A 12,586-nucleotide genomic window follows, 5' to 3' on the forward strand; every position below is an offset into this window, starting at 1 on the left:
ACCTTTCGCGAACTTTGGCCGACCTGTAAAATGACTGACAAGAAGTCGACAATAGCCAATCAGGTGGCAGATTAATCGAGCTTTACGGCACAAGTTTCAAACTGGCGACTACGCTTTGAAACATATTTTGACATCTAATCGATTAAAAAATTAAAAACTGAACAAAAGAACATTCTGGAATGGCTAATAGATGGTCTAGGTTGTATGAATACAGACATAAAGCCCATAACTGTTGTTCGGAATACCCTATGTGGTTTTTTTCGAGGTTGCACGATCAAAAATCACATTCCAACTGTCACTTTCATGATCTGATAAGCCATGCTCTGATTGGTCAGATGAAAGGTCATGCTGACATGACCCGTAATGGGATGTCCTCAGATCTCTGTTTAGCGTAGTATGAACTAAGATCTGATTTTACTGTTTAATGAGATTGAAGAAAATATAAAATATAAAATTCTTGCCATTTTTTATGAAGTGGGTTCACAATTTGAACTCATTAGTTCAAAAATGGTTATGAATTTTGGAAATTTTCAAAAGCACATCCTACTCAGTGAGTGAGTATGATTTTACACCTCCTTTAGCTGTATTCCAGCAATATCACGGCGGGGGACACCAGAATTGATCTTCACACATTGTACCCATGTGGGGATGTGCACCTAGGCCTTTGGCGTGATGGGCGAACGCTTTAACCACAAGGCTACCCCACCCCCTTTCCTCTAAACAACAGACCCCCCTTCCACTACACAACAGCAACTATATTGTGCTGTGTTCAAAGTGCTGAATCGGCTGCACAACCTAAAAGCCTTCAGAGATGGAGAAACAAAGTATGGGTCGACATAGCACACTTGCTTCGCTTCATTAATATGATTCTGCTAGGACTATTTTTTGTGAAACAGAAAATTCATTGTTTTGTGCCAAGAAAGATGATATATGCTCAAGAAGGTGAAGGGGCGGTCGGGTAGCCTAGTGGTTAAAGCGTTCGTTTGTCACGCTGATGACCCGGGTTCGATTCCCGACATGGGTACAATGTGCGAAGCCCATTTCTGGTGCCCCCCGCCGTGATATTGCTGGAATATTGCTGGAATATTGCTGGAATATTGCTGAGAGCATCTGAACAGCAAACAAAATAATGTATGTCATTAAAGGGTTCTTTGCAATCTGTCCAGCAGCCACGCTCAGAATGAGGAGGTCGATCACCTGACCATCGCTGCGCGGACAACGCAGGTGATCGAGATGCTGTCGGAGGAAAATAGACGGCTGCGAGATGAGTTGGAAATAAACTACAAGAAAGTTTCGAAATTACAAAAGGTAAAAAAAAATTCACAATAAATTAAGAGAAATCAACAATTGGTACATATTGAGGTTTTGTACAAAGAGAAATGTTCACTTGACATACATATGTCTTCCAAAAACTATTGTGAAAAAAATAATAAATGTTCCACTCCCCCTTTCACAGAAAATGATTGTATGGATGAAGCACTGACCAAAAACATCTGTGGTCTCAAAGAGATATCCCAGAATGCAACTGAGACGATTCAGCTACAGTATATCTGGCATAAAACCCAGCACACTCACTCACTCATCAATATCCCATTGAGGCAAATGTGGTGTCAATATGTAGGTATATTGCTGTTCGTTTCAGTTTGAATTTGAAATCGAGAAGGTTCATGAAGCATACGAGTCTCTGGTAAAGTCGTCCGAGAAGCGTGAGCGGCTAGAAGCCACGTTAAAGAAAAGATTGGAAGACGAGCTGAAGAAAGCCCGAGCAGAAAATACTGAAATACGAGGTGAGAACTCGGTGATCATGTGGGACTGTCTTTTAAGTTTGTCGTAATTTTTAATTCAGGTCTTTGAAAAAATGACGGTCCTGGTGTGAACTGACTTGTACATGTGATAAAACACTTCCTTGTTGCTTTGATCTACTGGCCATTATGCTCAGTTGTCATGGAAACATTTCTTGTTTATCATGTTTATGGATGTTACATATTGTGTTAAGTTTTCTTTAATCATGATCTGATTAGTTTTGACCAACATTATGTCTTTATTGTTTGTCTTACAAACTAAGAAAGAAGATATTTGTGTTACCATGGTTACTCAACATTTCCTGAAAATGAAGTGAAACACAAAAGTTACTTGCTGATCAACCTGATAAATGAATATATTTTATGCTTTTTCAGAAAAAATGGAGACGTCATTAAAAGAGTCACAAAATCAGGTAACTAACTGATCATTTATTCTTTGATAAAAAACTTGTACGAAGACGTGGACCGTTGCTCATAATATCAATCACTGGATTGTTTGGTCCATTATTTACCGGCTGTTGTCACATAGGTGAAATATTGCTGAGTCTACCGTTAAAAAATATCTTTAATAAGTAATCAGTTTTGTGTGTAATGGATTAATTATACTATTTCCCTAAGACTATCCCTATGCTAATGTTGATGTGTTTTTCCAGAGATCAGAGGACGAGAAGGAAGCCCACCTGGGGAAACTGTTAGCTCAAAGTGAGTACTTACCCATATTGTGTAGTAATTCTATCCTGCTAATAGGCAGGTCTACATATGTAAACAGTCTGAGGACTCCAGTCTCTTATACATGCTTATAGGGGCAACTTGTTCTTATTATTTACATGAATCAGAAATTATGATTTAAACTTAAAAGTTTTGTTGTATTGAGATTTGTGTGGGGCAGGCAGGTAGCCTAGTGGTTAAAGCGTTCGCTTGTCACACCGAAGACCCGGGTTCGATTCCCGACAAGGGTACAATGTGTGAAGCTCTTTTCTGGTGTCCCCGGCCGTGATGTTATTTGAATGGTACTAAAAGCGGTGTAAAATCAAATTCACTCACACTCACGTCATAGGCAGGGGCATATGTGAACAGCCTGAAGACACCAGTCTCCAGGGGCAACTTGTTCTTATTATTTACATCAACTAGAAATTATGATTTAAACTAAAACTTATTGTCTTATTGAGATTTGTGCAAGTCTATGCAGGCTCTGTCACTATGTGGATTGTGTGTCATTGGATCCGAATGGCATGGAAGGTTGTTGATGATATGAAACACTACCTCCTAGCTCAGAGTCAGTTATACTACTCAAAAGAAGTTAAAGATCAACTGATTTTGTCACATGACTATAGTTAATCTGTCTCGGTTGACAGCCTGCCAATTGAGGTGTTCTTTAACTTTTTCTGAGTGGTATATTTACAAGCAGCTGGAATATTGCTGACGACAGCAGAAAACACCATACAAACAATTTAGCCACAAGATGACTCACTTTATGTAGCCCATTTGATGAAGGGCATATTTCCTACCACACTGAGAACTAAACCATGTTTACAATATTCCCATAACAATCTCATGAAAAGTGTATGTTTGTTGTGGTCTTTGATTCAACTGGACTGAAAATACCACTTAAAATACATGTGTAAACATGATAAACATACAAGCCCTATATTTTGAGAGATGGGTAACTTGAGCCACAGCAAGTTTCTAGTGAAGATACCCAAGTTGTGTGGGAGGCTCCGGCAATCGCAGCCTCTCCCTATCAACTCTATGGCGCCAATTACCGAGATATAGTAGAGCACTATCACGATCTTATCTTCTGAGATTTGAGCAGATCTTGTTTTCCTCCTCAAGTGTTCAAATGCTTCTCGGCACACAAGACTTGATACTTGAACTGTTTCCAAGCAACATGTTTGGTGCATGAAATCTTGTTTTTTTTCATGGAATATGAATGAATTTATTCAACTGATAGAAATTACTTCGGTGACTCAGTGTTGCATTTAGACATCCTTGTCAACTTTCCAGAGATTTTTTTAATAAAAAACAATGTGTGTTTTCCTTTAAAAAATTAGACTTTTATTAAAAATACTATCTTTATTTGATTTATTTAAAACGTGACAATTCATGCCTAGGGAGACATCTGATTCATACGGTATTTCCTGAAGTTGTTAGTGCAGACATTCACAAGTTTACCTGTTTGTCTACAAGCCCGTGCTATCAGAGCCGTGATGAGTCATGCACAAGATATGTGAGCGAGCGAGCGTGTGCAAAGCTCTCGGCGGGTGTAAGATAAGATGCCAGAATGCTTGGTAGCAATATTGAGTCATGGCTGCTGCACAAGGGGAGACAACTCTGTAAAGAAATACTAAAGGTTCATTTGAGTTCAAACTGAACTAAAGTAGTTCAAATCCCAGGATGGGGAACTGTAAATGTGTTTTCTGTACTTTTTTGTTTTTATTTTTTTTCTGATTTTGATTCTAATAGATTTGGAGGATGAAACATGGAGCTGTTACAGTGGGGACTTACTTGTCATGAAAATATGAAACTTGTAACTTGTAGTGAAAATTTACAATTTTGTTTTAGGGCAAGGACAGGAAAAGAAACTGGATATTTTAGATTCCACCTTAACCAACACCCGACTGGTCCATCTTGGTCAAGAGGTAAGTTGCTGTAATTCATTTCTGAGATTGCGTGAGCTGAAGCATTCATGTTCAGTATTTATGCTCTGTGGTTTTAGTCTTCCAAATCCTTGAATAGAACTGGGTGCCGTTGTACAAAACAACCTTAGTAAAGACTGTCGTAAGTCTATGTTAAGGAGTTACGATCACCTCAGCGCTAAGATCGCTTTGTACAATGGCACCCTGGACCCTAAATCAGAGTCGGAAACTTAAATTTATTTATATCTGCAGTGTTGCTGAGTGTGGCTTTAAACAACAACAAAAATGAAACAGTATGTTTTGAAAAGAAATAGTTAATGAAATTTGAAGTACAAGATTTCTAGACAAGACTTGACATGTCTGTGTACACAATACTGCTTGTTGGCTTCAGTGTTCCACCAAGCAGGGCCACCTAGACAAGATGGAGCAGATGCAGAAATCCCTCATGTCGCTACAGTCGGCCAGCGAGAGGCGTGAACAGATGGATAGACAACTCCGTGCCAAACTGGAGAAAGAGCTGGATTCGCTTCGGGCACAGCAGAAGGTAAGGAATCAATACCTGCCGTGAACTGTTCGGCCCGTCTTGGAAGAACCCGTACAAGATGGCAGGCCAACCTTTGACCTTGTACTGTTTGTTGTGCGATATGGGTAGCCTATAGGCTACAGTGTTATTTTGCCACGTCAGAGATCTGGCTTTGATTCTCTCAGCATCAGTGAGTGAGCTGGGTTTAACGCCCAAAAAAATTCAATAGAGGTTGAAAAGAGCTTCTGTCCCAAACAGCAAATCCAGGACTCGCAATTATTAGGAAATCAGCAAATTGAAAACACAATCTATTTCAGTTGGGGTGGAAGAGAATTCCAGGCCAAAACAGCGACGCAGTGACGGTGATGATGCTGCAGCAGATGCTGAGTGAGAAAGAGGCGAAGATCCTGGAGATGGAGTCCGACATCGCCAAGTGGGAGCAGCGCTACCTGGAGGAGAGCACACTGAGGCAGCTCATGGCAGAGGACAGTGCTGGCACCAAGTAAGTCCAGCTCCACTCCGGCCATTGAGTTGACCAATCTCATTAAAATCAGACCTTAGTTCTCGCTACCGCTAAACAAAGATCTGAGGACATCCCATTACGTGTAACGTCGACCGACCTTGTGCGAACTTTGACTGACCAATGGAATGACCAATCAGAAGGCAGCTTTCTTGTGCTTTACGGCTCTAATTGAGTTGACTGACCATTAATATTCTGGAGAGGGAGGCTGACATTCTGGGATTATTATTTGAGACAGAATGATTTTTTGGGTCAAATACACATTTTGTTTCTTTGAAAGGAGGAGTCAACAATTAAGGTTGGGGGGGTGACAGCATCCCAGTGGCTTCACAGAATTAGAGGGAGGTAACTCTGTCAAGGGAGATAACTGCCCACAACTACACATTGATTTTGACATTGAGGCAATAGTTCCTTGGTTTCATTTGCACAATTTAATTCTCTACTTAAGTATTTGACCCGTGAGAATCCGGTTTAGAATAGGTCTTCAGCAATTCATGCTTGTTGTAAGAGGGGACTAATGGGATCGGGTGGTCAGGCTTGCTGACTTGGTTGATACATGTCATCGTAACAGATTGCGTGGATCGATGCTCATGATGTGAATCACTGGATTGACTGGTCAAGGGTCGATTATTTACACACTACTGTCATATATATATATATATATATATATATATTCATACATATATGAATATTTATATATACTACATTAATAATTTCTAACTGAATATTTCTGTTTTGTTTTCAGAGACATCCGACTTGCAGCCTTGGAGAAGAATTCTGCAGAAACGGAGAAGCTTATCGACGAAGCCAAGTCTGAGAAGCTGAAGCACATGGAGGAGCTGTACCAGGCCAACAGAATGGTAGCAGAACTCGAGGCCAGGTCAGTGTCACGGTCGATGTCACCAGTTTCTCCGAGTTATTGTCCGTTGGGATGCCGGGGTAGAATATAATAAGTCTCCAGGACCCCATCCTTCTCTTTGTGTAGTGATTCCAGTAGCCTTGCTTGTCTCGGGGCGGTCGGGTAGCCTAGTGGTTAAATTGTTTGATCATCATGCCAAAGGCCTGGGTTCAATTCCCTACATGGGTACAATGTGTGAAACCCATTTCTGGTGTCCCCTGCAGTGATATTGCTGGATTATTGCTAAAACTGTGCAAAACGATACTCACTCCCTCTCTCACTCACTCACTGTGGGGATTCCAGGGCAGAACAGTTCCCTAGTAACCCATACTTGTGTCCCTGGATTATTGCTAAAAGCTGTGCAAAACTCACTCACTCACTCACTCACTCACTCACTCACTCACTCACTGTGGGGATTCCAGGGCAGAACAGTTCCCTAGTAACCAATGCTTGTCTCTGAGTGGCGATTCCCAAGCGAAACAGGAGTGTTTTTCAAAGAAGTGCAGTAAATAGAGTTGAATCCTTTGAAATGTTTCAGAGCCGGTTCAAACGTTTACTTCGCGACCTGGAATGTTTTATTTATATTCATGGTCACACTATTTCTCCTACAGGGTGAAGTCATTGCAAACACAGCTGACTGAGAAGGAAGCGACGTTGAAGTTGGTGCAGCGGTCGCCGATGACTCGGAGCAGCAGCGTCCACACCATCTACTGCTCACCGCTACACTCCCCGCGTCCCTCCGTCATATCTACGTCCTCACTCAGTCGTCAGAGCAGCCAATCTGACGCCTACAGGGACTTCGCTACCATCAAACACGTCAAGACAGGTAGGACTCATTATTCCGACACATAGAAAGTTAGTTGAGATTTTAAACATGGCCCCCCTGGCAGCCATATTGAAAATGTCGTCGCCTACTAGTTTGGCATTATTGTTATGGAGTTCGGTAATCGAGAACACAAAATGACTGCTTTGAACAGTATTTCTGTTATCAAGTTCTGTTCTGTTAGGATTATTGTGATAGAAATGAAACAATTTTGAAAAACAACTATAGGGATGTTGGAGAACGATAATTATAGTTATTTTGATTTATGCAGTGGTTTACGATGATTGGGATTGGTAGGGAATTATTAAAGTAGTCAATCATTGTAATTATTTCAGTTATTATTATCATTATTGTTATTATCATTCCCAGGTAGTGCAAGTGCTATAGACTCCAGGTCTGCAGTGGAAGAAGAGTTGAGGGAGAAATTCAAAGATCTGCAATCAGAGGTGAGAAAAGGTTGCTAGGCAACTGAATTATAAACAAAAAGATTGCATGTTCAAGGATTGAAAGTATGCAAGGCATAATACACAGTGCCAGCATACAATATAAGGGGAGTAATTAGTATTGGCTTGGGGCTTAATAAAATGGGACCCGAGAACATCAAGGTTAGAATTTGTCTTCAGCAACCCATGCTTTGACGAAAGAGGCAACGCACAGGATTTGGTGGTCAGACTCGCTGACTTCGTTAATGCATGTCATTGTATCCCAACTGCGTAGATTGATGCTCATGATGTCGGTCACTGGATTGTCTAGTCCTGACCTGATTATTTGTAGGCTGCTGTCATATAGCTGGAATATTGCTGAGTGCGGCGTTAAACAGTAAACAAACAGTTAAAACATTCTAGCAGCAAAGAAAAAATGAAGAACATATTTGGTTTATTTTTTAAAACAAATTTTTTAATTTTATCTCCATTTCAGAGCAAGGATGATTCGGATGAAGAAGGAAAACTCCTGATGTGGCAAGTTTAACACTTCCTTTCGGCATTCATCTGGGCAGATCTGAACACGTCAACTTTCGTGGAATGTGATTGGATGAAATACTAATCCAGATGCTGTCTATTAGCTCTGATTGGTTGACTGCAAGTAATTGCTGAAAGTTATGATTGGTTGAGAGAAAGACCCATTGTGATTGATTGATTATCAAATTATGCAATATGACTGCCAAAACATTACATCAGATGATTGGCTTGCAGAAAGTATGATTTGATTGGCTGGAAGAAGAAATCATTTGATTGGCTGGAAGAAAGAATCATGTGACTTCCTGGAAGAAGAACCATTTGACTGGCTGGAAGAAGGAATCATTTGATTGGAGGAAAGAAGGAATCATTTGATAGGAGGAAAGAAGGAATCATTTGATTGGCTGGAAGGAATCATGTGATTGGCTGGAAGTAGGAAGCATTTGATTGGATGAAGAGAGAAATCATTTGATTGGCTGAAGGAAACATCATGTGACTGAAATGGTTTGCTCTGTGAGCAACTGTTTGAGATGTTTGATGGTTTGACTTTGTGTGCTAGGATTGCCGACCGTGTTAATTTAATGTGTGAAATTCTTGTGCAATATGTTGTGCCATGGTGCTATTTAAAACAAAGAGGTCTCAGTTGTATATATATATGTATATGTGTCAGCGTCTTCCTTCCACTTGAAGTGTTTTCGCGACCAGTGTAGCAAACATGCAAACAAAAATAATTCTTTTTCAAATGATAAGGAATTTGTTGCCAAAAATGACCCATTTTTTCTATTCCCCCATTTTACCAGCCTCATTTTAACTCATTACATGGAAGTAATGTTGCTTCCTGTAAAGAATTATGATGCAAACAAAAATGATTCTTTTTCAAATGATAAGGAATTTGTTGCCAAAAAAGACCCATTTTTTCTATTCCCCCATTTTACCAGCCTCATTTTAACTCATTACATGGAAGTAATGTTGCTTCCTGTAAAGAATTATGATATTTCTCCATGTCTGACAAAACCGACATTCCTAGTCGTGCTGAAATTTGAGAGTAGGTTGTTTGCTGCAGATCAATTGTTTTTCGACATTTTGAGGAAGGGAGACCACTCAAGCCAGACTTGTAGGTTGGTCAGACTCTGTCATCTCTGCTTTGGTCAGAGTGTGGTTTCAGTGTACAAGGATGTTTGTAGGATGTGAAAGGACAGGTTGCCATGGAGACCTGCAATGTCTGTTGGTATGGAATTAATACAAGTCTGGTTTTGAAGAGGCACTTTTAACTGTTATGTGATCCAGGGTTGGTCTGTTTTGTAAAACAATCAAATGTTTGTTTTATTCTTTTGCAAACTTGGTTATGCATGTTGGTTTTCATGTGCATTTACAAGACTTTTTTTTTTTTTTCATTTTTTTTTTTAATGTTTTTTTCCATATTGATTGAAAAATAGTTTGTGGATACAAGACCCTGTTTGTTTGTTTAGTTTTAGGACCAATTCCTGGATCACAAGACAGAGGGTAGTTATTTATTTTTCCACTGCCATGTACACACTGTAAATAGACACAAATACTGGTTGTGCCGTTATTGAATATATAACCCCCATATGTCTAATTCAAGTCTGCCATTTTACATTCATCCATAACTAGGTTTTTTAAGTGACAAATGTTTTCATTTCATTATCTACATTTTCAAATCATAACATTAATAATGCTTTAAATTCTCTCTGGATAAAGGTTCCAAGTACCCCTTTCAGAAGCTGTAACTAGTGAAAGGCCGAACAAGGATAAGTTCTTTTGGATAATCTACTATTTATTACAACATTACTTATCCGTATAATTACATCTCCTCCTTTGTGTTACAATTTCTAAATGCGCTCCAAGATAATCTGTTTTCTAAATTAAGACTGTTACCATGGTTATGATTTAGTTGCATAATATGTTGTTGAAATGAAGCAGGTTAATATTACAATGTAATGTAAGACTAGTCTACAAGGTATCACAGATGTCCTCTTTATGGGACTAGTTGTCTAGTTCATGGGACTAGTAGACAGATGTCTACTTGAATCAGATATGTTGTTGTAATGGATATGTGGTTATGTAGGATATATAGTTATATAGGCTATAAAGATATCGGGTATACGAAGTTATAATGGATATGTTATAACGGATATGCAGTAAAGTATACAATGATATGACTGATAGGAAATTTGAATGTGGGATACGGAGTTATAAAGGGTAGGCAGTTATAACGGATATGCAGTAAAGTATGCAATGATATGACTGATAGGAAATTTGAATGTGGGATACGAAGTTATAATGGATATGTTATAACGGATATGCAGTAAAGTATACAATGATATGACTGATAGGAAATTTGAATGTGGCATACGAAGTTGTAATGGATATGTTATAACGGATATGCAGTAAAGTATACAATGAGATGACTGATAGGAAATTAGAATGTGGGATACGAAGTTATAAAGGGTAGGAAGTTATAACGGATATGCAGTAAAGTATACAATGTTATGGATACAATGAAGTTGTATACTATAAAATCTATGGAGTTTGACAGGATCTAGAATATGAAGTTAGGACGGATATCACGTAAGTTGATACAAGTCTAAGCATAGGATATGAATGTGAATATGATGTTGTCCCTAATGATTATACATCTGTGGGAGGATTCTGTGCAAAACTGTTCAATATTTGTGAAACATAGGAAAAAACATTAGACTGATATGCTCTGACCTTTTGCATTTTGACTTTTGAATGTGCCAAGAGTTACCTTGTCAGTGAAACAGAAAAATCAGACTAACATTTTCTCAATATACACATATTCAGGGTTTAACAAGTGCGCTGGGCCGAAGGACAAATCTGGTGAGCATTATCATCAGAACCAGTCATATCAAGGCGGTCCTACTAGTTATCGGAAAGTATAAAATGTCAGGTGCCAGATTTTGTTTGCCTTCAATTTGATTTAAAGTATGAAAGGACAGAATTGAACCTATACGTATGTGGTGTGACAACCTCTGTTTCGGAGAGTGGTATCTTTGAGCTTTCTTTGGTAATGTTCCTTTCGGCCAACTAGAAACTGTGTTAAACCCTGATATTTTCTTTAAATTTTAAAATCATATTTTGGAAGAAATGCATGTTATTTTTACTCTGTCCCAAACTGCATAATTCTGACATCTATTCATATTTAGGCCTTATATTTCTTTGCTGGGTTTACAGATATACTGACCTTAAATTCAGAATTACAAGGATTGTTTTACCGCCAACGGGAAATATCGCTTTCACAATAAAAATGACAATGAATTGTCAGATTTTAGGTTTAGAATATTTATGAGGACACAAACCAGTCCAAGATTTTTTGATTTTTTTAAACAGCTAACAATCAAAATCAGAATTTAAGATGATTACAAAAATGAACAATCCATTTTATTTCTTATATTTTTTCAGTTTAAAATCCGTAAACCCCAAAAATTCTTAGGCAAATGGGAGGGAGGGAGTCACTTATCTGATAGGTTGCAGCTATCAACATGACGACGTATAGACTCATGATCCTGTTTGTAATGTAAATACACATTATTACTTCAGTGGAGGGGAGTTCGATGTTTTGAACTTTATTATTTTCACTACATACATATGGCGTCAAAATAAACAGCTAAACAATATGACCACTGTCAATTAGGATCGTTTTCCTTGTTCTGAATACAAAGTGTATGTCAAGATAAACAGCTAAAGAAAATAGGGACACTATCAATTACCATCCCTTTGTGAAGCTGAACGTGAAGTTTATTGTGGCGCCGTGTGAATATGATGATTGTCAGTATATGCCTGGAGTGTCAGCTGTTTCCATGGTTACCACATATTGTTGGTGGTCTCCCTCTGGTAGGGAGCTGGTTCATCTATGTAATCAGGTTCATAAAGTTCATAGTCAGTAACTTGCAGGTTGCAGGTTTATTTTTGCTAAGAAACTGTTTGATATTGAAATACAACTTCATCACTGCCTGGGCTGTTTCAGGATGATTGACACGAGACCAGGGTCCGTTCCACAAAGCCATCGTAGCGCTTAGATGATCTTAACACCCATACTTTAACACAGACTTACGGCAGTCTTAGCACTAAGATTCTGTGGAACGGGGCCCAGGGTCCGTTCCACAAAGCCATTGTAACGCTACGACTGTCGTAAGTCTGTGGGAGTTACGATCATCTTAGCGCTAAGATCGCTTTATAAAACAGGGCCCCATTGCTGTGGTCTTCTCAGCAATTGGTCGTTGGTTTGTTGTGGTTTAGAAAATGATTGTCATATTTTTAAAAAATATGTGTACAATGTAACGCTGTCAGGTCAGTTTACTGGAATCAGTCTGTGGCAGTAATGAATAATGAAATAACCAGTGGTTGATTGTACCACATGTTGCAAGTCATTATTGGCATAAAATG

The 12,586-nt window shown here is 39.0% G+C and overlaps 1 protein-coding gene across 4 annotated transcripts in view; it reads left to right on the forward strand.

Annotated features, from left to right (window-relative positions):
• The window catches only part of LOC139447113 (angiomotin-like), a 29,530-nt gene extending 18,815 nt beyond the window's left edge, over positions 1-10,715 (forward strand). For 3 of the 4 annotated variants that reach the window (XM_071228280.1, XM_071228277.1, XM_071228279.1), the window contains exons 4-14: positions 1,167-1,308; positions 1,643-1,787; positions 2,178-2,215; positions 2,456-2,504; positions 4,365-4,441; positions 4,830-4,982; positions 5,279-5,463; positions 6,227-6,361; positions 6,991-7,205; positions 7,572-7,648; positions 8,121-10,715. In XM_071228280.1, coding sequence (XP_071084381.1) covers positions 1,167-1,308; positions 1,643-1,787; positions 2,178-2,215; positions 2,456-2,504; positions 4,365-4,441; positions 4,830-4,982; positions 5,279-5,463; positions 6,227-6,361; positions 6,991-7,205; positions 7,572-7,648; positions 8,121-8,171 — 1,267 coding nt within the window. In that variant the 3' untranslated portion in view covers positions 8,172-10,715. The remainder of the gene's footprint in view (positions 1-1,166; positions 1,309-1,642; positions 1,788-2,177; positions 2,216-2,455; positions 2,505-4,364; positions 4,442-4,829; positions 4,983-5,278; positions 5,464-6,226; positions 6,362-6,990; positions 7,206-7,571; positions 7,649-8,120) is intronic. The other variant, XM_071228278.1, reaches the window with a different exon arrangement.
• Positions 10,716-12,586: the final 1,871 nt, after the last annotated feature.

Source organism: Haliotis cracherodii, unplaced genomic scaffold, assembly GCF_022045235.1.
Source record: "Haliotis cracherodii isolate W230 unplaced genomic scaffold, xgHalCrac1.p SCAF_7, whole genome shotgun sequence".
NCBI classification, from domain to species: Eukaryota; Metazoa; Mollusca; class Gastropoda; order Lepetellida; family Haliotidae; genus Haliotis; species Haliotis cracherodii.